This window comes from Heteronotia binoei, chromosome 15 (genome assembly GCF_032191835.1).
Source record: "Heteronotia binoei isolate CCM8104 ecotype False Entrance Well chromosome 15, APGP_CSIRO_Hbin_v1, whole genome shotgun sequence".
Taxonomy (NCBI): Eukaryota; Metazoa; Chordata; class Lepidosauria; order Squamata; family Gekkonidae; genus Heteronotia; species Heteronotia binoei.
In genome coordinates, this window is record NC_083237.1 from 18,055,158 (window position 1) to 18,077,053 (window position 21,896).

At 44.2% G+C, this 21,896-nt stretch overlaps 1 protein-coding gene across 1 annotated transcript; it reads left to right on the forward strand.

The window, feature by feature from the left end:
- Positions 1-19,905: 19,905 nt before the first annotated feature.
- On the forward strand, positions 19,906-20,853 carry LOC132583236 (olfactory receptor 4Q3-like). Its single transcript, XM_060254905.1, has one exon. It carries the CDS (start codon positions 19,906-19,908, stop codon positions 20,851-20,853), a length of 948 nt encoding a protein of 315 aa, XP_060110888.1.
- The last annotated feature ends 1,043 nt before the right edge of the window (positions 20,854-21,896 follow it).

Consider the following 21,896-nt stretch of genomic DNA (forward strand, 5'->3'; position numbering starts at 1 on the left):
TTGTCTTCAGACTGTTCTTCTGCTGGAAGATAGTGTTGGTGATGGTGAGCTGGTGCTCCATGCAGAATTCTAGCAGGAGGCGCCCGTTGTCATTGCAGTTGCCAATGCCGTGTTTGCCAAGTACTCCTTTCCAGGCTTCCGAGTCTTTACCTACTCTGGCATTGAAGTCGCCAAGGATGATCACCTTGTCCTCTGTAGGGGTCTTCCGTACGAGGTTGCGTAGATCAGCATAGAACTTGTTCTTTTCTGCAGGATCTGCTTGAAGGGTTGGGCCATACACACTGAAGAGTGTTGCATGCTGCTTGTTTTGAAGTGGGAGGCGCATGGACATGATGCGATCTGAGTGACCTGTTGGCAGGTTTTCGAGTTTGGAGGCAATGGAGTTCCTGATCATGAAGCCAACGCCAGAAAGGCGGCTCTCAGCCTTTGACTTACCCGACCAGTAGAGGGTATAGCCAGCACCGTGTTCTTGAAGACTACCTTCCTCAGGGAAACGGACCTCACTGAGAGCTGCTATGTCGATATTCAACCTGAGAAGTTCGTGGGCAACTAGAGCAGAGCGTCGTTCAGGGCGACCACTGCCTACTGTGTCAAGCATGGTTCTGATGTTCCAACACGCAAGCTTTAGTCTTTGCACACTTTGTGAGGCAGGTGCATGCCTTTTCTTTGTTGTTATTTTTCGACCGCAAGTAAGGATGCCCGTTGACCGCGGCTAGCCAACTGGGGTGGGGGAGACGAGCTTTGTTTAGGCCACCTTTTCTAGGCCCCTCTCCGTGTGGAGCAAGCAGTGCTGTCCCTAGATAAGGCTGCTTGGTCGTTCAGGGTGCTGCCGAAAAATGCTTTCGTCTCCGGGTTAGCATCAGGCGACCAATACCCTGAACCGCCTACATGCAGGATCGGGACTGCGGCTTCCAGTGGCACCTTCCACCTGCCGTTTCGCCCCTTGCCCATCGCTGCAGGACTTGATGCGTTGTGGGTTGTGTGTGTGGATATGCCCTTCAGGCCTGCGCAGAGGAATTTTTTAGGTGAAGCGCAGTGTGCGCGGTACTGGCTCCACCCTTTCACCTGGGGGTCATCTGCCATGGCCCAGTAAGCCGGGACGCCGGCAGCGAGTCCTCCAGGTGGTAGGTGTTACATTAACGAGCTCTATCTGCCCGGGTTTGATGTTAGAGTTTTCCTTCTCTTAGGCTGGCGAGGTTGGTGGGCCCAGCCTGCCCATCCGGTTATACCGCCGGACATTCGGTCGCACCATGACGTAGCAAACTCTGTGAAAACGGGGGGGACCAGCGAGAAGGTGTTGCTACGGATGCAGTAATGCAGGAGAGGCCATTGCAGTGACCATCTGCCAGGCATAGCCAGACAGTGACCACGCGGCGTTCACTACACCGGGAGAGGAGAGGCTATGTATTGCGCATGCACTTTCCCTGGGGGGGGGTAGGATTCCCAGAGGGAGCCCACCCCCCACCCCACCCCCATGTCATTCATAAGGTCAGCATTTATACACAAGTTTGCACGTTGTTCCATATATATCGCTTTTATCATTCTTATAAAGTGTTCTTCAAGTTTTATCTTTTCCATTACTGCAAACATAAAGTCCCAGTTCAAATTATCAAAGGCTTTCTCTGCAACCACAAAGAATAATGCCTCCTCCTTTTCTGGATGTTTTTCAGAGTATTCTACAATATTTACAACTATTCTTATATTGTCTCTTATTTGCCTTTTAGGTAGAAATCCTGCTTGATCTTCCTTTATAAAATTAATCAAATATTGTTTAAGTCGTTCTGCCAAGATTCTTGTATATATCTTATAATCATTATTTAATAATGAAATTGGTCTGTAATTCTTTACATTCATGACATCTCTATCTTCTTTAGGAATCAACAAAATTACAGCTTCTTTCCAGGAATTTGGAATTTTCCCTTTTATTCTTATAGTATTCATCAATTTTTGCAATCTTGGTACAATTTCTTCTTTAAAAGTTTTATAAAATTTAGCTGTATATCCATCTGGCCCAGGAGCCTTTCCTACTTTCATTGCATTAATTGCTGCTTCAATTTCATTTTTTTCAATTGGATCATTCAGAATCTTTTTCATATATTCAGTCAAGGGTGCTATTTTAACATTTAGTAAATACTCTCCAATCTTTTCTTTTTTTGTTTTCACACCTTTGAATAGATTTGCATAATACTTAAAAAATTCCCTTTTTATTTCTTCTTGATCCACTATCTCTCTTCCATTAGCCACAATTTTATTAATAATTTTACTTTCTTTCTTTTTCTTCAGTTGCCACGCTAAATACTTTCCAGGTTTATTCGCATTTTCAAACGATTTCTGTTGTTGATTTTTCAAATTCCATTCCACTTCTTTATTCAACAAATGTCTCATTTGGGTTTGTAATATAGTAATTTCCCTTATAATTTTCTTTTTCCTTGGTCTTTTTATCAGTTCCCCTTCTTTTTTCTTTATCTCATTCTGGATGTCCAATCTCTGTTTTTCCTTCTTTTTTTTGTCCTTATTATTTAATGTAATTAATATCCCTCTCATTACCGCTTTATAAGTGTCCCAAATCATCTGGAATTCTATATCATCAGTGTCATTTATTTGGAAGAAAGCTTTGGTTTCTTTTTCTAGAAATGTCACAGTATCTTTATCTTGTAACAAATCCTTGTTTATTCTCCATCTTCTTGTTTTCCTTTGCAATATTGTAGCCCAAAATATTGGATTATGATCTGAACATATCTTTGGTAGAATCGCTACTATTCTAGTTATGTGGCTCAACTCTTTAGAGCCCCATAACATGTCAATTCTGGAGGAAGTATTATGTCTTGCTGAAAAGAAAGTATAGTCTCTTACTTCAGGGTTAAATTTTCTCCAAATATCTTCCAAACTTTCTTGCTTAACCAACTCAAAAAAAGATTTTGGTAGTTTCCTTTCCTTGTTATTACTCTTTTGGCCAGACCTATCTATATTGTTCTGTATTGTTCCATTAAAATCACCCATCACCAAGATCTGGTCATAAGACACTTCATCCAGCTGTCAAATATTGCGCCATTTGGTGCATATAATCCTAATAACAATGTTTTCTTTGCATTAATCATTATTTCCACTGCCACATATCTTCCATCTTTGTCTTTAAATATCAATTTTGGCTCTAATTGTTCCTTAATATAAAAAATCACACCCCTTTTCTTTTGCTCCGCCAATGAAAAAAATGCCAGCCCTAATTGTTTATTCCATAAAAATGTGTAGTCCTTTGTTGTATATGAACTTCCTGTAGACAAATTATATTACACTTTTGCTTTTTAATCCAATGAAATGTTGCTTTTCTTTTTTTTGTGGTAAATTTAGTCCATTTACATTCCAAGATAATAATTTGTAATCCATCATGGTGCAAAGTCTTTATTTTCTTCAAAAAAGCTACACATCTCATGCTCATTCCTGATTGTAATCCTTCTTCCACGTAGCTCGAAGCTCAGACTTTCAGGAATTATCCGTCTGTATCTCGTTCCCTTAGCACGTAGCTTCTCTGTCAATTTCTTATATTTCTTCCTGTCATTTATTACTTGTCTTGGCAGCTCTTTCATTATTCTAACTCTGCTCCCTTCCACTATCAAAGTCTATTGGAAATTTTTGTTCAAAATTTTCTCTACCATGTCTTTTGTCATTAATTTTATGACTATGTCTCTTGGCAAGCCTTTGTCTTTTGCATATGGTGAGTTAACTCTGTACATACTATCAAACATGATTCTAACCCTTTCAGGATCTTCCTCCTAAAAATCAGCAAATATTTTCACCACATATTCCATTAAATCAGTTCCCTCCCCTTCAGGTACTCCTCTCAGACGCACTTGAGTTTCCATTAATCTGCAGTCATGTATTGTTACCTTCTCTTGCAACTTTAATAAGGTGGAAGCATGTACGTTAACTTTCTCCTCAACATCCTGGACTTTGTCACCACCACCACTTCATTTTTGAAATCTTCCATTTCCTTTTTAAGATCTCCAATATCTTTTTAAAGTTCTTTTTTGCAAGATGTTAACATCTTCTCAACACCTGTCATAATCCTAGCTTCCATAGCATCTAATTGGTCTTGCATTTTTTCCAAAGAAAGAGCTCTTGCACAAGTTGGTTTTTGTTCTGACATAAAAAAAACCTACAAAAAATTTAAAATCTCCAAATCAAAAATCAAACACCAAATCCAATAGCTTAGGGCTTGCCCTTTAAAATGAGACTAATTTAGCCGTCCTCCGACCTTTCGGGGCTTAAATATTGATTTTTAACAATTTTTAGCAGTTTTTTTTCTTCAAAATGGCGATTGCAATTTCTCTATGAATAAAATTCCTAGTGTAGGCTTTCTTCTTGCTCCTCTCCCTTATCTTACTGCTTCCTGTTGCGCTAGGCCCCAAATCTCGTTCTCAATGGTATCCAAATCTCACAGTCTTTGTTAGTCTCACTTTGGTCCTTACTTCCTGCTTCTCTAGGCCCCAGTTCTTGTTCTCAGTGTTCTCCAAGTCTCGTGATCTTTGAGATGCTTACTATGTTGATTGCAGAGAGTGCAGAGCTGTGATGCCAATGCTTTCGTCAGTCACCACAGGTATTTCAAACAATTCTTTTCTTTCACAATTTCTAGCAAAGTCTTTAATTTAACAAAGTCCAAATTTCAATCTTTCTTTTCTTCACTTTCTCGTCTTTCTAGTTCACTCCTTCCCACCTTCCAAAGTTATTTAAATTAGCTTAAAAGAGTCCCAGAGCGAGAGATTATAATCAGTGCCTCTCCACTGCTATGCAGCTTAACTTCGGTCTTCCCCAGTATCAGATGTTTATCATTTCCAAAAGAGATTGGGATCTTGTCAAGTTTAAGCCAATTGAATGGCTCTATAAACCTCTGTAGATGATGAAAACGCCACTCTTCTTCAGTGGTCCTCAAAGCCTCTAAGGAGTCTCCTCCGAGACCCCCATCAGCCGAAGTTAACCCCCTCTGAGTTGCTGTGCGTATCCTGGACAAATCTCTACCTGAGAAATGTAGGCAGAAAGCCAAAGAAAGGCTTTTTACTACTCTGAACAGAGACTTAAGTTTCCCCCTATTCAGGGGACGTCAGCTCAGCTTGATTCCCAGACCGGAAGCCCCCACTGATGGATCTCCTGATGGCACCTGATTTATTTGGCCATTGTGTGACACAGAGTGTTGGAATGGATGGGCCAGCTTGGTGTAGTGATTAAGTGCACAGATTTTTATCTAGGAGAACCGGGTTTGATTCTCACTCCTCCACTTGCAGGTGCTGGAATGGCCTTGGGTGAGCCATTGCTCTCACAGGAGTTGTCCTTGAAAGGACAGCTGCTGTAAGAGCTCTCTCAGTCTCACTTACCTCACAGGGTGTCTGTTGTAGGGTGGGGTGGGGAGGTAAAGGAGACTGTGACTGCTCTGAGATTCAGAGTATAGGGTGGGATATAAATCCAATATCTTCTTCTTCTCATTGCCTGACCCACCATGGCTTCTCTCATGTTCACCAGCCCATTTGGAAAGGAAGATCCAGTAGTCTTGATGCTTTCATGACTGCTCCTGCCCCAGTGCTGCTGATGTCATAACTGACCGATCAGCATCACTGCTGTGTGATCTGGGAGGGGAAACAGAAACAAAGCATTTCACAGGAAATAACCAGCAAGTCCTAGAAAATCAAATGAATAAACATGGCCAGATTGTCAGGATGAGCTGAAAGAACTGGGCAAAAAGACTCTTAACCCAGGGTCGGATTATGTGAGTTACCTGAGTAATGTCATTGGCAGGAGTATGTGGAAGCCAGAATGTTTGTTTCTTTTGTTCGGCCCTTGCTTATACCCATGTTAGTTTCTCAAAAAGGCCATGTAGTCCAATCCTTGGCTCAAGACAGGAAATCCAAATTCAGGATCTGCTTGAAGACTTCTTTTGTTTTCTTTCATGTTGCAAAGAGTCTATCAAATTACAGCTACATTCTAGCCCAGTTCGCAGGCTACAGCAAACACACATACAATCCTTGTACTCTGGACACTTGATTTTTCTTTATAGATATGTTCAGTAATTCTCATGTGATGCTCAATGCACACATGGCTGAATGTGTGCTTGAAATTCCACATTTATCCAGCGACTGGACCTCATTTTAATTCATAAAGTGAATGCACATTGGCTCTTTCTTGTAAGCAGATGCACTTGTGTTCGCTATAACATGTAAAGAGGGCTTTTATTGGTTTAATGTCTGTGTAGGGATGATATAGTGACTGCTGGCATACCTAGTTGACTTATAGGATCAGTGTCCCCAACACTGAGTTTGGCTTAACTCTGGCCTAATTTCACTAGGTAGACTAAGGACACTTCTGCACTTCAGCGGGGTCTTTTCTCCCAGATCCTGTTGGGATGCCTTTGGGAGCCTTCACAGATGAATTTGCACAGGTAAGGCAAGTACAGCACAAAGCCAAGCACTTCTAAAAACCAATTTCCTTTTCCGATGCAGATGAGCTACAATTGCAGGAATGGCTGGTGGATCTCGCTTTGCACAGATCCATAAACATTCAGGCCATGACAGGGTCCTGCCAAACATACCCCTAAAGTTAAGGGAGTTCTGCTGCTCACCCCGTTCTGTCATCCCAACTGTTCAGCAGGAATCTTCAGCAGGAGACGTGCAGTCTGCAAGCCCTGCTTGCTGGATGAGCCATGAGAAAGTGTGCTAATAGTGAAATCCTATAGAGAATTAAACCCTTCTAAGTCCATTGAAGTCAATTGGCTTAGGAGGACAGAAACCTGTTTAGGATTTCTCTGTTAGGCATATCCCACTCCCAGGGTTGGGCTACAAGACAAAACAGAGCAGGACTTTTTTGAATCAAATATGCAGGAGAAGTATTCCAGGTCTTGCATCTTAGGAGGCAGGTGGGACTGAGAGAGCTGGGAGAACTGTGGCTGATCCAAAGTCACTCAGCTGACTTCATGTGGAGGAGAAGTAGGGAGTCAGACCTGGTTCTCCAGACTAGTGGCTGCCACTCTTAACCACCACACCACACTGACTCCCTCTTAAACAGAATTAAGGCAGGCTCAGGGCGGCTTACATCAAAGTCATAGCGTGCTATGATCACAGGCATAAAACAATAAAACCACTTAAATATATGTTAAAACGCATAGATTAAAACAATATACAGTTTGGTGCTAACACATTAGAAATTCCTCATAGTTCCAGGATGGCAATTATGGTAGGTTGAAGGCCTGCCAGAAGAGGATGGTCTTACAGGACTTGGGGAACTGGACGAGGTCCCACAAGGCCCTAACCTCTTCCAGCAGTTGATTCCACCAGGACGGGGCTGCCACTGAAAAGGCCCAATCCCCGGTGGTCACTAATCTCGCCTCCCTCAGCTTGGGGATCACTAGAAGATGTTGGGATCCAGATCTTAATACCCTCTGGTGAACGTGTGGGGACAGACAGTCCCTCAGGTAAACGGGTCCTCGGCCATACAGGACTTTAAAAGTAATAACTAGCACCTTGTAATGAATCTGATACACTATTGTTAGCCAGTGCAGTTCCTGCAGTGCTGGCTGTATGTGCTCCCACTTGGACAGCCCCAATAGCAGCCTAGCAGCCGCATACTGCACCAGCTGGAGTTTCCGGGTTCACAACAAAGGCAGCCCCAAATAGAGGGCATTATAGTAGTCCAATCTCGAGGTGACCACTTCATGGATCACAGTTGCTAGTTCGCAACGGTCGAGGAAGGGAATCAACTGTTTTGTCCACCTCAGATGGTGGCCTTGGGTTACCAGATTTTTCCCGCTACTATCACGCTGCACATTTGGAGGTATTAGTAAGATTTTTACTTGACACCAATTCCAGAAATTGGATAGCAGTCTACAAACATTTTAAATCCTCACTGGACTTAGCTGATATTGTATGGCAGGATAGCCACCATAGACATCCAGAAGTGGCATATAATCCATTTCTAAAAGCTTTGTTGCATCCTGGGGCAAAATTTCCTCAAAACTTCTACACATCTCCATGACGGATAATGCGTGGTAGCAGAGCAGTGTGCTATTAGGCTGATAAGAATGGTAACACAGATAAGAAGAGACTTCACACTGGTTCTACTAAAACTACCAGTGTATTTACAGATAAGTGCAGTATAATTACAATCCAGAGCTCCAAAGTGCTATGCCAGACAATCATCAATTCAGAGAGAGAAAGTAACCTTACTAGTTAGCACTTTTATAGCTCAGTCCACCAATCAGAAAATATGCTGACTCAGTGTGACTACAGGCAATTACCGGGCATTGCATCAGCCAGTCCTGTGATCACAGTCACATGACCTCATCACTCTGACAGTAGATGACAGCAGATGATCTAAGATGCAGTAACTTCTAAGCTACATAGTTACTGACACTCCAGATACACATCTTTTGTGATACAAGAGTGGTTCTTTGAAGGCCTAACTGCAACTTTTCAAAGCCATTACCATACCAAAGCAGCCCTGAGAAAGATTGGCCCTCCACTGCAAAAGCACTAGAGAGCAATTCCAGCAGGGCTTTTTTTGTACTAGGAACTCCTTTGCATATTAGGCCACACACCCTTGATAAAGCCAATCCACCCAGAGTTTACAGGGCTCTTAGTACAGGGCCTACTGTGAGCTCCCGGAGAATTGGCTGCATCAGGGGTGTGTGGCCTAATATGCAAAGGAGTTCCTGCTATGTAAAACACCCTGCGAGACAGCAACCTTTTGTGTTTATCTGGTTCCAGTTGAGAAAACTGGCCTGAAGCTGGACAAAAACCAAATGTTACCTCATTAAAACCCAACAAAATTTGAACAGAGGACAACAACATACTAAACTGAAGCAGCCCCAAGAAAGATTAGCCCTCCACTGCAAAAGCACTCAAGAGCAATTCCACTTTAAATAATATCCATTGAATTATAAGATTTGAGCCTGGTAGCATCTGAAAGACCAACAAGATGATCAGGGTTGAGGCTTTTGAGAGTCAAAGAGTTTTGACTCTTGAAAGCTTATGTCCTGAAAATCTTGTAGTTCTTTAGGGTGCTACTTGCTGTCCTACAGCAGACCAAGAAGGCTATCCACCTGAAAGTATCTCCGGTGGGATAAGGCGTGTGATAGGAGGCGACCCAAAAGATGGATCCTTGTCTCCAATGATGCTCAAGTATAAATGGAAGGTGAAGATCTCAGAGAGGCCTGAGAGCAGCAGCACAGAGCAGAGCAGCTCTGACAAGCTGAGACAGCTGGAGAAGTTGCTGAGAATTTCTGAGTTTTGAAAGACTTCATACTGAGGCTTGTGTGACTGCTGAAAAGGCTGAGTTGTGATAGCTGGGGAACTGCTGTATGTTTGGGTGAGTGGGCTAAAGGTGAAAGTGATTGAGAGTGATTGTTGATGATTGCTTAGGAGTGGTCTGCTCCACCCTCTTTGCATTTCAAGCTGCGCCTTGCCAAAGGCGCGAGCCTTTGGCACGAGCCGAAGGGCGAGAGCTAAAGGGCTCTTGGCCTGTGGCTCTTTGCCTAGGGGCTTCCTAAGGACCAGGACCCCAGATCCCTGATTTTCTTGTTCTCCCAATAAGGTAAGTTGACCTTCCAGAAGGGGAGCCACGTAAACAACAGCATTTAATATATATATAAATATATATATATATCATGAAGGTAGAATGCCAGCAGGGGGGTGGGGGCTTTCCAGTGTTTTGCACTGAGTGTCACATGTACCACTATCTGCCCACAGGACAGAAGTCTTGGGTGTGTGCTCGATGTAAGGAGCTCCTAGTCTTCAGGGAACGAGTTCGTATCCTTGAGGCCGAGGTAACTGCCCTGGAGAAGCAGAGACGGTCAGTTAGGCAATTGGGGAAGACTCTCGGGGGCATATTAGATGAGCCCCACTCTGAATGTGGCAGCCCCATTGCTGCCAGAGAGCGTGAGGGTGGAAAGGGAACAGGGCACCATGCTGAGGATAAGGGGAATGCGCCCTCAGAAGGGACCTCTTCTTCGGTTGGTGAGCGGGTATCCTTTCGCGCCAAGGAACCATCCCTGGGCAGGGGGAGAGGGGGGGTCTTGGTAGTTGGTGATTCGATCCTTAGGCAAGTAGACAGCTGGCTGGAAAAACCGCGTATTGACAGTATGGTGACTTGCCTGCCTGGTGCGAAGGTAGCGGACATTACGCGTGTAGTAGATAGGCTGATAGACAGTGCTGGGGAGGAGCCTGTGGTCGTGGTGCATGTTGGCACCAACGATGTGGGGAAATGCAGTCATGAGGTCCTGGAGGAGAAATTTAGGCTGCTAGGTGGGAGACTTAAGGCCAGGAGCTCCAAGGTGGCCTTCTCGGAAGTGCTACCTGTTCCACGTGCAGGGCAGGAGAGACAGGCGCAAATTAGAAGTCTCAATGTGTGGATGAGATGATGGTGTAAGGAAGAAGGGTTTAAGTTTGTTAGGCACTGGGATGCTTTCTGGAACAAGCAGGAGCTGTACAAAAGAGACGGTCTCCACTTGTCTCCGGATGGAACCAGGCTGCTGGCGCTTAAAATCAAAAAGGTGGCAGAGCAGTTTTTAAACTAAATCTTGGGGGAAAGCCGACAGGAGATGGAATGTCTCTGGTTCGGGAGGACTCGTCTCAAAGAGATGAAGGGTTGGCTTCTATTTTTCTACCGGGTAACGGATCAGAGTTGTCCACTGTGATGGTGACAAACAGTATGGACTGTCTGCCAGAGTCTTGAGGCGGCAGGAGAAAGGTGGCAGGCCTAGCTTGCCTGGGAAATTATAAATGTTTGTATGCAAATGCTAGAAGTGTCCGAAGTAAAATTGGTGAATTGGAATGTTTAGTGTTGGGAGAAAACATAGACATTGTGGGAATTTCGGAAACTTGGTGGAATGAGGAGAATTAGTGGGACACGGTGATTCCTGGATATAAATTATATCGGAAGGATAGGGAGGGAAGGGTTGGAGGTGGGGTGGAGGTGAGGATATACGGTCCAGTAAGACTGAGGTCAGAGAATTAGATTCCCTTTTAGAAATGCTTTGGGTTGAAATAGAGGGCCCAAAAGGAAATTTAACTATAGGAGTTTGCTAACGTCCACCAAATCAAAAGATGGAGGACGATTATAATATGATGGAAGTATTAAAGATAGCGGCTAAACGTAAAACTGTCGTAATAGGTGATTTTAACTACCCGCAGATTGATTGGGTCAATATGTGTTCTGGTCGAGAGAAAGAGATTGAGTTTCTTGATGCTCTCAATGACTGTGCTATGGAGCAGATGGTCTCAGAACCTACCAGGGGTGGGGCGATCCTGGAACTGGTCCTAAGTAATGCCAAAGACTTGGTGCAAGATGTAAAAGTGATTGCACCGCTTGGGAACAGTGACCATAATGTTATTGATTTCACTGTTTGTATAAATAGGGAGTTGCCCAAAAAGACCACCACAACCACATTTAACTTTAAAAGGGGTAAATTCTCTGAGATGAGGAGGCATGTGAGGAGGAAACTGAAAGGAAAGGTAAACGCAGTCAAAACCCTTGGGGAAGCTTGGAGGCTATTTAAAACTATAATCCTAGAAGCTCAGATAAAATACATACCACAAGTTAGGAAAGGCAAAAACAGGTATAAGAAGAGGCCAGCATGGTTAACAAACAAAGCAATGGAAGCTATAAAAGGTAAGAAGGACTCCTTTAAGCGGTGGAAAACCAGTCCAAGTGAGATTAGTAAAAGGGAACACAGGCAGTGGCAAATCAAATGCAAGACTGTGATCAGGAAGGCAAAAAGGGACTATGAGGAGCATATTGCAAAAAACATAAAGACCAACAATAAAAATTTCTTCAAATATATTAGAAGTAGGAAACCAGCCAGGGAAGCAGTGGGGCCCTTGGATGACCATGGGGTAAAAGGATTACTGAAGGAGGATGGGGAAATGGCTGAGAAGCTGAATGCATTTTTTGCCTCTGTCTTCACCGTGGAAGATGAGAAGTGTTTGCCCGCCCCAGAACCACTAATATTGGAAGGGGTGTTGAAAGACCTGAGTCAGATTGAGGTGACAAAAGAGGAGGTCCTACAACTAATACACAAATTAAAAACTAATAAGTCACCGGGTCCGGATGGCATACATCCGAGAGTTCTGAAAGAACTCAAAGTTGAACTTGTGGATCTTCTAACAAAAATCTGTAATCTTTCATTGAAATCTGCCTCTGTTCCTGAGGACTGGAAGGTAGCAAATGTCACCCCCATCTTTAAAAAGGGTTCCAGAGGAGACCCGGGAAATTACAGGCCAGTCAGTCTGACTTCAATACCGGGAAAGTTGGTAGAAACCATTATCAAGGACAGAATGAGTAGGCACATTGATGAACACGGGTTATTGAGGAAGACTCAGCATGGGTTCTGTAGGGGAAGATCTTGCCTCACTAACCTGTCACATTTCTTTGAAGGGGTGAACAAACATGTGGACAAAGGAGACCCGATAGATGTTGTTTACCTTGACTTCCAGAAAGCTTTTGATAAAGTTCCTCATCAAAGGCTCCTTAGAAAGCTTGAGAGTCGTGGAGTAAAAGGACAGGTCCTCTTGTGGATCAAAAACTGGCTGAGTAATAGGAAGCAGAGCGTGAGTATAAATGGGCAGTCTTCGCAGTGGAGGACGGTAAGCAGTGGGGTGCTGCAGGGCTCGGTACTGGGTCCCATGCTCTTTAACTTGTTCATAAATGATTTAGAGTTGGGAGTGAGCAGTGAAGTGGCCAAATTTGCAGATGACACTAAATTGTTCAGGGTGATGAGAACCAGAGAGGATTGTGAGGAACTCCAAAGGGATCTGTTGAGGCTGGGTGAGTGGGCGTCAATGTGGCAGATGCAGTTCAATGTGGCCAAGTGCAAAGTAATGCACATTGGGGCCAAGAATCCCAGCTACAAATACAAGTTGATGGGGTGTGAACTGGCAGAGACTGACCATGAGAGAGATCTTGGGGCCATGGTAGATAATTCACTGAAAATGTCCAGACGGTGTGCGTTTGCAATAAAAAAGGCCAACGCCATGCTGGGAATTATTAGGAAGGGAATTGAAATCAGCCAGTATCATAATGCCCCTGTATAAATTGATGGTGCGGTCTCATTTGGAGTACTGTGTGCAGTTCTGGTCGCCGCACCTCAAAAAGGTTATTATAGCATTGGAGAAAGTTCAGGAAAGGGCAACTAGAATGATTAAAGGGCTGGAACACCTTCCCTATGAAGAAAGGTTGAAACGCTTAGGGCTCTTTAGCTTAGAGAAACGTCGACTGAGGGGTGACATGATAGAGGTTTACAAGATAATGCATGGGATGGAGAAAGTAGAGAAAGAAGTACTTTTCTCCCTTTCTCACAATACAAGAACTCGTGGGCATTCGATGAAATTGCTGAGCAGACAGGTTAAAACGGATAAAAGGAAGTACTTCTTCACCCAAAGGGTGATTAACATGTGGAATTCACTGCCACAGGAGGTGGTGGCGGCCACAAGCATGTCCACCTTCAAGAGGGGGTTAGATAAAAATATGGAGCAGAGGTCCATCAGTGGCTATTAGCCACAGTGTGTGTGTGTGTGTGTGTGTGTATATATATATATATATATATATATATATATATATATATATATATATATTTGGCCGCTGTGTGACACAGAATGTTGGACTGGATGGGCCTTTGGCCTGATCTAACATGGCTTCTCTTATGTTCTTATGTTAATACAGCTTAGAAAATTCACACTAGCTTCATAATCTTCTTTTCAGATGGGTCACTCCAACACCAAACGTACACGTTCCTCCTTTATGTTACTTCCAGCTTTGAGGGGATCAAGAGCAGAAAGGGCCAAGGGTCCACTCCCCTCCTCTGTCCACCACCAGCCTCCAACTTACAGTATTCATCCTACCCACCTACTTTTGTGCCCTGCCTCTGAATCCTTCCTCTGCTTACTAAGAACATAAGAGAAGCCATGATGAATCAGGCCACTGGCCCATCCAGTCCAACACTCTGTAGCACACAATGGCCAAAAAACCAGCTGCCATCAGGAGGTCCACCAGTGGGGCCAGGACACTAGAAGATCTCCCACTGTTGCCTCCCCAAGCACCCAGGATACAGAGCATCATTTGCCCTGTAAAGAGAGTTCCATCTATACCTTGTAGCAAATAGCCCCGATGGACTTCTGGTCCATATGTCGATCCAATCCCCTCTTGGAGCTGTCTATGCATGTAGCTGCCACCACCTCCTGTGGCAGTGAATTCCATGTGTTAATCACAACCCCTCCCACTCTGCATGTTCACAGCTGCCTGAAGTCCCTATTCCCAAAGGTGCAAAGCAATGCATGACTAGGAGTGCCACCGTTGTGGCTGCCCAAAGCATCACCACCATGTGCCATTTGCTCAACCTTCTCCAACAGCACTGGGAAGTACATGCAGTCAAGAGCAGTGGTAGAGGACAGCACCTAAGTGGATGGCGAAACGTGCACTGATAGGTGGCAATGTAAATATGTGAACAGAGAGTTGGGAGCAGTGGGCCCTGCTAGAAGTTCTGGGCCCAGGAAGCTTCCCTACTTCGGAATATGATGGCATTGGAGATATCAGGTGAATCAACTCTACTTATGTACATGTGTGGAAGTTCTGTTGAAGTCATCCTAACCAGAAAGTCTCTCCAGGCTGTAACCCCTTATCCATATTTTCCATTTAGACCAGGAGGAAATAATTACCCGAATGGGAATCTGGGAACAGCTTCTGTGACTCCCTTTTCCCCTAAGGCTAAGTGACAAGACAATGAAATAGTCCAGGGCTTGCAGTAAAGAAAAAGTGTGAAAATAGAACCCACTCCCTTATCAAAGAGACTGCTGGGATTTTCACTGTCGCAAGCAGAGAAGGGTAAGAGTTCCTGCCAGCCTCTCCAGAAATAGCTTTGGGGTTGACCTGGCACCATGAATGAAGACGGTCTTGAGCTATGGGTTGCTCAGTTAGAGAGATTTCATAAAATATGTTGAGACTGCCTTCATGCTCTGTTTCTGAGGTCCCCAGAGAAATCTAGCTGCCAACAGACAGAAAAAAAGTCTTCATCAAAAGAAGCTGCCTTATATTGAATCAGACCGTTGGACCACCAAAGTCAGTACTATTTACTCAGGCTAACAGCAGCTCTCCAGGGTCCCAGGCAGAGGTCTTTTACATAGCTTACTGCCAGATGTTTTAACTGGAGATGCTGGGGATTGAATCTGGGACCTCCTGTGTGACAAACAGATGTTCGACCACTGAGCCACAGTTCTTCCATAAGACCTAGCAAGTCCCATACTGACAACGATGGGAGTGGGGGAGGTAGCATTTCTCTATTAGTGTATTTGTTCTAGTTTCTGCATTTCTTACAAATGCAAGTTAATTCTCTGATTGCCCGGTGCTCACATTATCTCAACAACCAGCACTCTACTCTCAATGTGACAGGAGATTTTTTTTTTTGGCCATGTTTTCTCTTTTTGCTCTTTATTCTCCTCTCCCTTTGCATTAACTTTCATAAAATCATAGAGCTGGAAGGGACCTCCAGGGTCATCTAATCCAAGCCCCTGCACAATGCAGGAAACTCACAAATAGCTCCCCCTAATTTCACAGGATCCTCATTGCTGTCAGATGGCTGTCTCAGGCATCTCTCCTCCTCCTTGCAGTGCAACCTCAAGACACCAACAGACTTGCAGGACCTCTTAGGACAGACCAACGCTGCCTCACAACCCAAGAATTCAGCAATGAGCTTGGTTGAACAGGGGACAGAAGGTGAGTCTTCAACTCTGTATCTGTCCAGCTTGAGGAGGCTCTTAGGTATAAAGCACACCTGTTTCAAGAGATATGAAACTGAATATTCCAAGTTTTATGGAGAGAGTCACTCTAAAGAAGCTTCTGGGGGCTTCCGTTCCCATCAGAGTGGCAGTGTTCAGGCAGAACTGGTTATCTTTTCCTTCTGATGCTATTTGCTCGATTTCAATGAAGTCCTCAGTTAGCTCCACAAGAGGACACCCATACCAAACCTTAAATAGCATAACGGTTGCAAATCAGAATACACAGGATATAAAACATTTAAATATTGGAGATAAAATCAAAAAGAAACTGAGATTACGAATGCATTCTTGCATGGTCAGATTTATATTTAAGGATGTTAGCCCAAAAATCTTGCCACAGCCTCACTAACCTCCTACTCAGTATCATTCAGTCAATAATGACAATGTGGCAGAAGAGACAGATCTGGGGAGAAGGAAAGCTTGCAAAATAGATCTTTATGGAGATTATGATATATGGAATAATCAAGCAATACATGCTGAATTGGGAATACATGCTGAATTGGGAATATTCGCTCCACAAGAACAGAGTCTGTCACATAAAGGGACTCGATGATATCTCCCCTATAAAACTTTGGAGGGAAACGCATTTCGTCTAGCCAACATAAATGCCCTGTGATGACTTGGAATGCTTAAGTCTGATAGATAATGGGTCATTTTGCCACAGAGAACATTGAGACCTAAGGATGCTGGGGAGCAGACACAAGAAGAAAGTAAGCATGGTACAGGTTATCTGTATTTATTTTGGCTGTTTGGGTGGGGAATTAAGAAAGGGAATTAAAAGGTGGAAGTTTTAAACCCTTCCCAGAGATGAACTTATGGAAGCCTCCACACCCACTTTAAGAAATGAGAGTTGGGCTGTCCAGTCGTAGTTGGTCTGCATCACACCTGGATAGAGAGGGATCTCAGGCAGCTGGAGATGAGTCTGAGGCTTTCTTGTGGGCAGCAAAGCATCAAGAGATGCATCAGCTACTGAGGAAGGTGGTGAGCTCCCCCTCACTGGCAGTCTTTTAGCAGTGGCTGGATGAACAGTTGTTGGGGATGCTCCCAGCTGATCCTGCATTGAGCAGGGGGTTGAACTAGACAGGCTGTTTAGGGCCTTCCAACTCTATGATTCTAGGATTTTGTGATCATTTTTCCTTAGTGAGGAGCTCTTCAGATTCCAGAATCTATCTATCTATCTATCTATCTATCTATCTATCTATCTATCTATCTATCTATCTATCTATCTATCTATCTATCTGTCTGTCTGTCTGTCTGTCTGTCTGTCTGTCTGTCTGTCTGTCTGTCTGTCATCTAACTATCAATCTCTCTCTGTGTTTGTTTAAGACATTTCTATGAAATCTTTCCAACCAAATAGGGTCCCCAAGGCAGTGAACATTCAAAAATTCAAACTGTTAAAGTGGCATTTAAAGCATTCAAGTCATTCCAATTTGTGTCTACACAATTCCTATCTGAGCCATCTCCTTGCAGTCCTATATGCTCTGCCTTGAGTTTCACAAGGGAAGAAATCAGAGATTCCACTGTATGTTTAAAAGCAGCTGCTTTGGTGAGGCTATAGATTGGGGACTGGTGGTTAGTACCACCAATTTTCTGGTGGTGGAAAGGGCTGTCAAGTCATAACTGACTGACAGTGACCCTGTAGAGTTTTCATGGCACAAGATGAACAGAGGTGGCTTGCCATTGCCTGCCTCTGTGTAGCAACCCTGGGTTTCCTTGGTGGTCTCCCATCCAAGTACTAACCAGGGCCAACCCTCTGTAGCTTCTACGCTCTGATGAGCCAGGCTAGGCTGAGCTATTCTGGTCAGAGAGGAGATTTCCTAAGAGCCCCAATATAGGGGATTGTTTAAATTGAAAGACTGGGGAAGGCAGTGGCAAACCGCCCCATAAAAAGTCTGCCATGAAACCGTTGTGAAAACAACATCACCCCAGAGTCAGAAACGACTGGTGCTTGCACAGGGGACCTTTCCTTTCCTTAAGCTGATACCATGGCAGTATTTTCAACATTGCCTTACTGACGGCCACATTTCTGTTTTGAAAAAGACCTCTGGAGATCCAGTTGCAAAACACAACCTGAGATTAGTAGAGAGAAGTTAAGGATGAATGTCATTCCTCATACAGAATTTAGGCTAGCCAAATATTTATTTTCTCTTTTTCACCTATGCTGTGTTCTGAGTCACCTGCTCTAATCAGGAGTATGAAACAAAGGTTGGTGGAAGGTAGACCACAGTCTACTCTTGGGTCATTGGTCTACCCAGCACTGAAATTCTTCTGAAACATGCTGAGCTAGATGAATCTTGGTCTAAACCAGCCATCTATTTCTTACAGTGCAATGCTAAGTACACTTTCCTAGGTGTAAGCTCCACTGAGAAGAACTCTGAGTAGACCTGCTTAGGATTGCATTCTTATGCAAGAGTGCAAACTCCCAGGTTCTTTTAACACAGATGAATCATGTTTTAACAATTAACCAGTCTTGGACAGGCAGTTTGGTTTTTCACCCTTGTCTATCGAGTCTTTGGAAGTCATTTCTTTCCTTAATTCTTCCTTCCTTCCTTAGAGAGCCAGTTTGGTGTAGTGGTTAAGTGTGCGGACTCATATCTGGAAGAACCGGGTTTGATTCCCCACTCCTCCACTTGCAGCTGCTGGAATGGCCTGGGGTCAGCCATAGCTCTGGCAGAGGTTGTCCTTGAAAGGGCACCTGCTGGGAGAGCCCTCTCAGCCCACCCTCCTCACAGGGTGTCTTTTGTGAGGGAAGGAGATATAGGAGATTGTGAGCCACTCTGAGATTCAGCGTGGAGGGTGGGATATTAATCCAATTTCTCCTTCCTTCCTTCCTTCCTTCCTTCCTTCCTTCCTTCCTTCCTTCCTTCCTTCCTTCCTTCCTTCCTTCCTTCCTTTCTTTCTTTCTTTCTTTCTTTCTTTCTTTCTTTCTTTCTTTCTTTCTTTCTTTCTTTCTTTCTTTCTTTTCCCATTGAGTGGAAAATACCAACGTAAGAGAATATCTCATTCCACAGTCCACCGTCTAGGGAAGAGTTATGACTCAGTGGTGGAGAATCTGCTTTGAATGCAGAAGGTCCCAGGTTCAATCCTCCTTAGTTAATAAAAAAGATCTGGTAGTAAGTAACGTGAAAGACCTTTGCCTAAGACCCTGGAGAGCCAACGCCAGTCAGAATAGAAAATCCTGGCTTTGATTAAGCAACATTTTGACTCAGAATGTCTTTAAAGAAAGATATTTTGATTAAAGCTCATTTCTATAGCATCTATGGCCTCATAGTGTCATAAAATTGACAAGTTCCTACTTTTCCTTCAATAAAGATGAATCTCCGTATGTTTGGATAAGTATTAATTGTAAGGCAGGATACATAAGCACTGACTTGCAGTCAGTGTCGAAAGTGACACACAACAGCACAGGTTCAGGTAATATACTCTTGTAATGGTCGTTAGAAGCACACCTGACTTATGGGTGTGAAGACAGTCCAAATTCAGTGGCTATAGGCTATATGAGCATTTTCGCACTGACCTTTTACTGGCGCGACCACCCTCTTCACACCGGAGGATCTGCACGGATTTCGCACAAGAAGCGCCGGCGCACCCAAAAGAGCCAGCAACTTCCGTCGCAAAAGCCGCTCAAACGTTTTCCTGCTTCTTGGCAGTTTCCGTTTGAGCGGGTTTCGCGACGGAAGTTGCCGGCTCTTTTGGGTGCGCCGGCGCTTCTTGTGCGAAATCCGCGCAGATCCTCCGGTGTGAAGAGGGTGGTTGCGCCAGTAAAAGGTCAGTGCGAAAATGCTCATACACATTCACTACCAAGCGTTCTACAAACATCCCAGGGAGGGAGTTACGACCTTGGTACCAAGTAGATTCCCAGCTCCTAGAAGGCAAGCAAGTTAAGTTTCATTTCTGCAGCAGACTAAGCATTCTACCCATACATTCCACAGAATAGAAATACAGGTAACAGCAAGAAACTTGACAAAAATAAACTTTGTGAATTTTGTTCTCCAGTGTCTAAGTATTCCAATGCCTGATGGCTGTTGTGTTGCCCTTGAATGGCTAGTCAGACCACCGCAGTCCTCTAAGCATCTTCTCTTCTCTAGGTTCTGTCATCTTCATGAATGGCTCCACTGTAACTGAGTTCATCTTCCAGGGTATCTCCTGCTCCCATCCAATCTGGCTCCCTCTCTTCATCCTGATGTTGGTCTGTTATACCACCATTTTGTTTGGGAACCTTCTCATCATGGTAACTGTGAACACAGAGCCCCACCTCCATCAATCCCCCATGTACTTCTTCCTGGCCAGTTTGTCCATCATTGATGCTGCTTTGGGGTGCGTGGCTACCCCTAAGATGATGGGCGACCTCATAGCCTGTGGCAGGACCATTTCATTTGGGGGCTGCATGGCCCAGTTCTTCTTCCTCCACTTTTTGGGTGGTTCAGAAATGTTGCTCCTCACACTCATGGCTTACGATCGCTACGTGGCCATCTGCCAACCACTGACTTACATGACCACAATGGACCGCCCACGCTGTGTCAGGCTACTCACTCTGTGCTGGGTTGGAGGCTTCATCCATTCATCGACCCAGTTGTTTCTGATCCTCCGGCTTCCATTTTGTGGCCCAAATGAGCTGGACAGTTTCTACTGTGATGTTCCACAGCTGGTCAGACTTGCTTGTGCTGATGCCTATGTTACAGAGCTCCTCATGGTGGCCAACAGTGGCCTCCTCTCCCTGGTCTCCTTCCTCATCTTGCTAGTCTCCTATGGTGTAATCATCACAACTCTTAAGGGCCATTTCAAAGAAAGGGGAGGGAAGGCCCTGTCCACCTGCAGCTCTCACTTGATGGTGGTCAGCCTAATTTTTGTCCCCTGCCTCTTTGTGTATCTCATACCATTCTCCAGCTCCAGGTTGGACAAGATGGCTTCCATATTCTACACAGTCGTCACACCTGCCCTCAATCCTATCATATATACTCTAAGGAATCATGAAATGAAGGAGGCTATGGGGCGGTTGAGAAACAAGTGCATTTTCTCCTGTTTTTGTGTGAAGGAAGAACAAAACTGAGCTGTTTTTCAGATGAATTAAAGTGACTTGTACCATATCCCAAACTTTACCTAACATCCAATTGGTCATGGCGCTGAAGGCCACAAGTTGGTTTTCAATAGAAACTTTATAGGGCATATTTATAAGCTGAACACCATCACCAAAGTTTTTGTTTGAAAAATAACAGAGAGAGAAGGAGAGAAAGGGGGGTGAGAGGGAGAGAGTAGGGAGGGAAAGAGGGAGGGAGGGAAAGAGGAGGGAAAATGTCTTCCATGTTGAGTGTTAAAAAGTTGCACAAATACTAGTACATCTATGCACCACTAACTATGTATCACATGGTATCTGTTTGTAGTCAGTCATGTGGTTTTGAAGAGACAAGCTTTTTATCAAGACAAAAAAATAAAAATGACATATGAATTAACTAGTGTATAGGGAGGGTCCTTGGGTCAGAGGTAGTGCCTCTGTCTGGCATGTAGAAGGTCCAGGGTTCAATTCCCAGCATCCCCAGTTAAGGACCAGGCAATAGGTGATGTCAAGACCTTTGTCTGACTGAGACTCTCTGGAGAGCCACTGCCAGTCTGAGTAGACAATTTTGGCTGATTTCAGTATAAGAAGAAGAAGAATTGCAGATTTATACCCCACCCTTCTCTCTGAATAAGAGACTCAGAGTGGCTTACAATCTCCCATATCTTCTCTCCCCACAACAGACGCCCTGTGAGGAGGGTGGGGCTGAGAGGGCTCTCACAGCAGATGCCCTTTCAAGGACAACCTCTGCCAGAGCTATAGCTGACCCAAGGCCATTCCAGCAGGTGCAAGTGGAGGAGTGGGGAATCAAACCTGGTTCTCCCAGATAAGAGTCCACACACTTAACCACTACACCAAACTGGCTCTGGTTTAAGGCAGTTTTGTGTCCATAAATTTAAAGCAGCTTTGTGTCCATAAATTGTAGCCTGGTTTTTAATCATCATCATCATCATCATCATCATCAATTGTCTCAATCAAATATTCAAGATCTCTATGGGTGGAGATCCCAATTGCCAAATGGCTACCTAAAAGTCAGAGTG

Coding starts and splice junctions, on each gene's coding strand:
- LOC132583236 (XM_060254905.1), top strand. CDS start 19,906: ATGAATGGCTCCACTGTAACTGAGTTCATCTTCCAGGGTATCTCCTGC.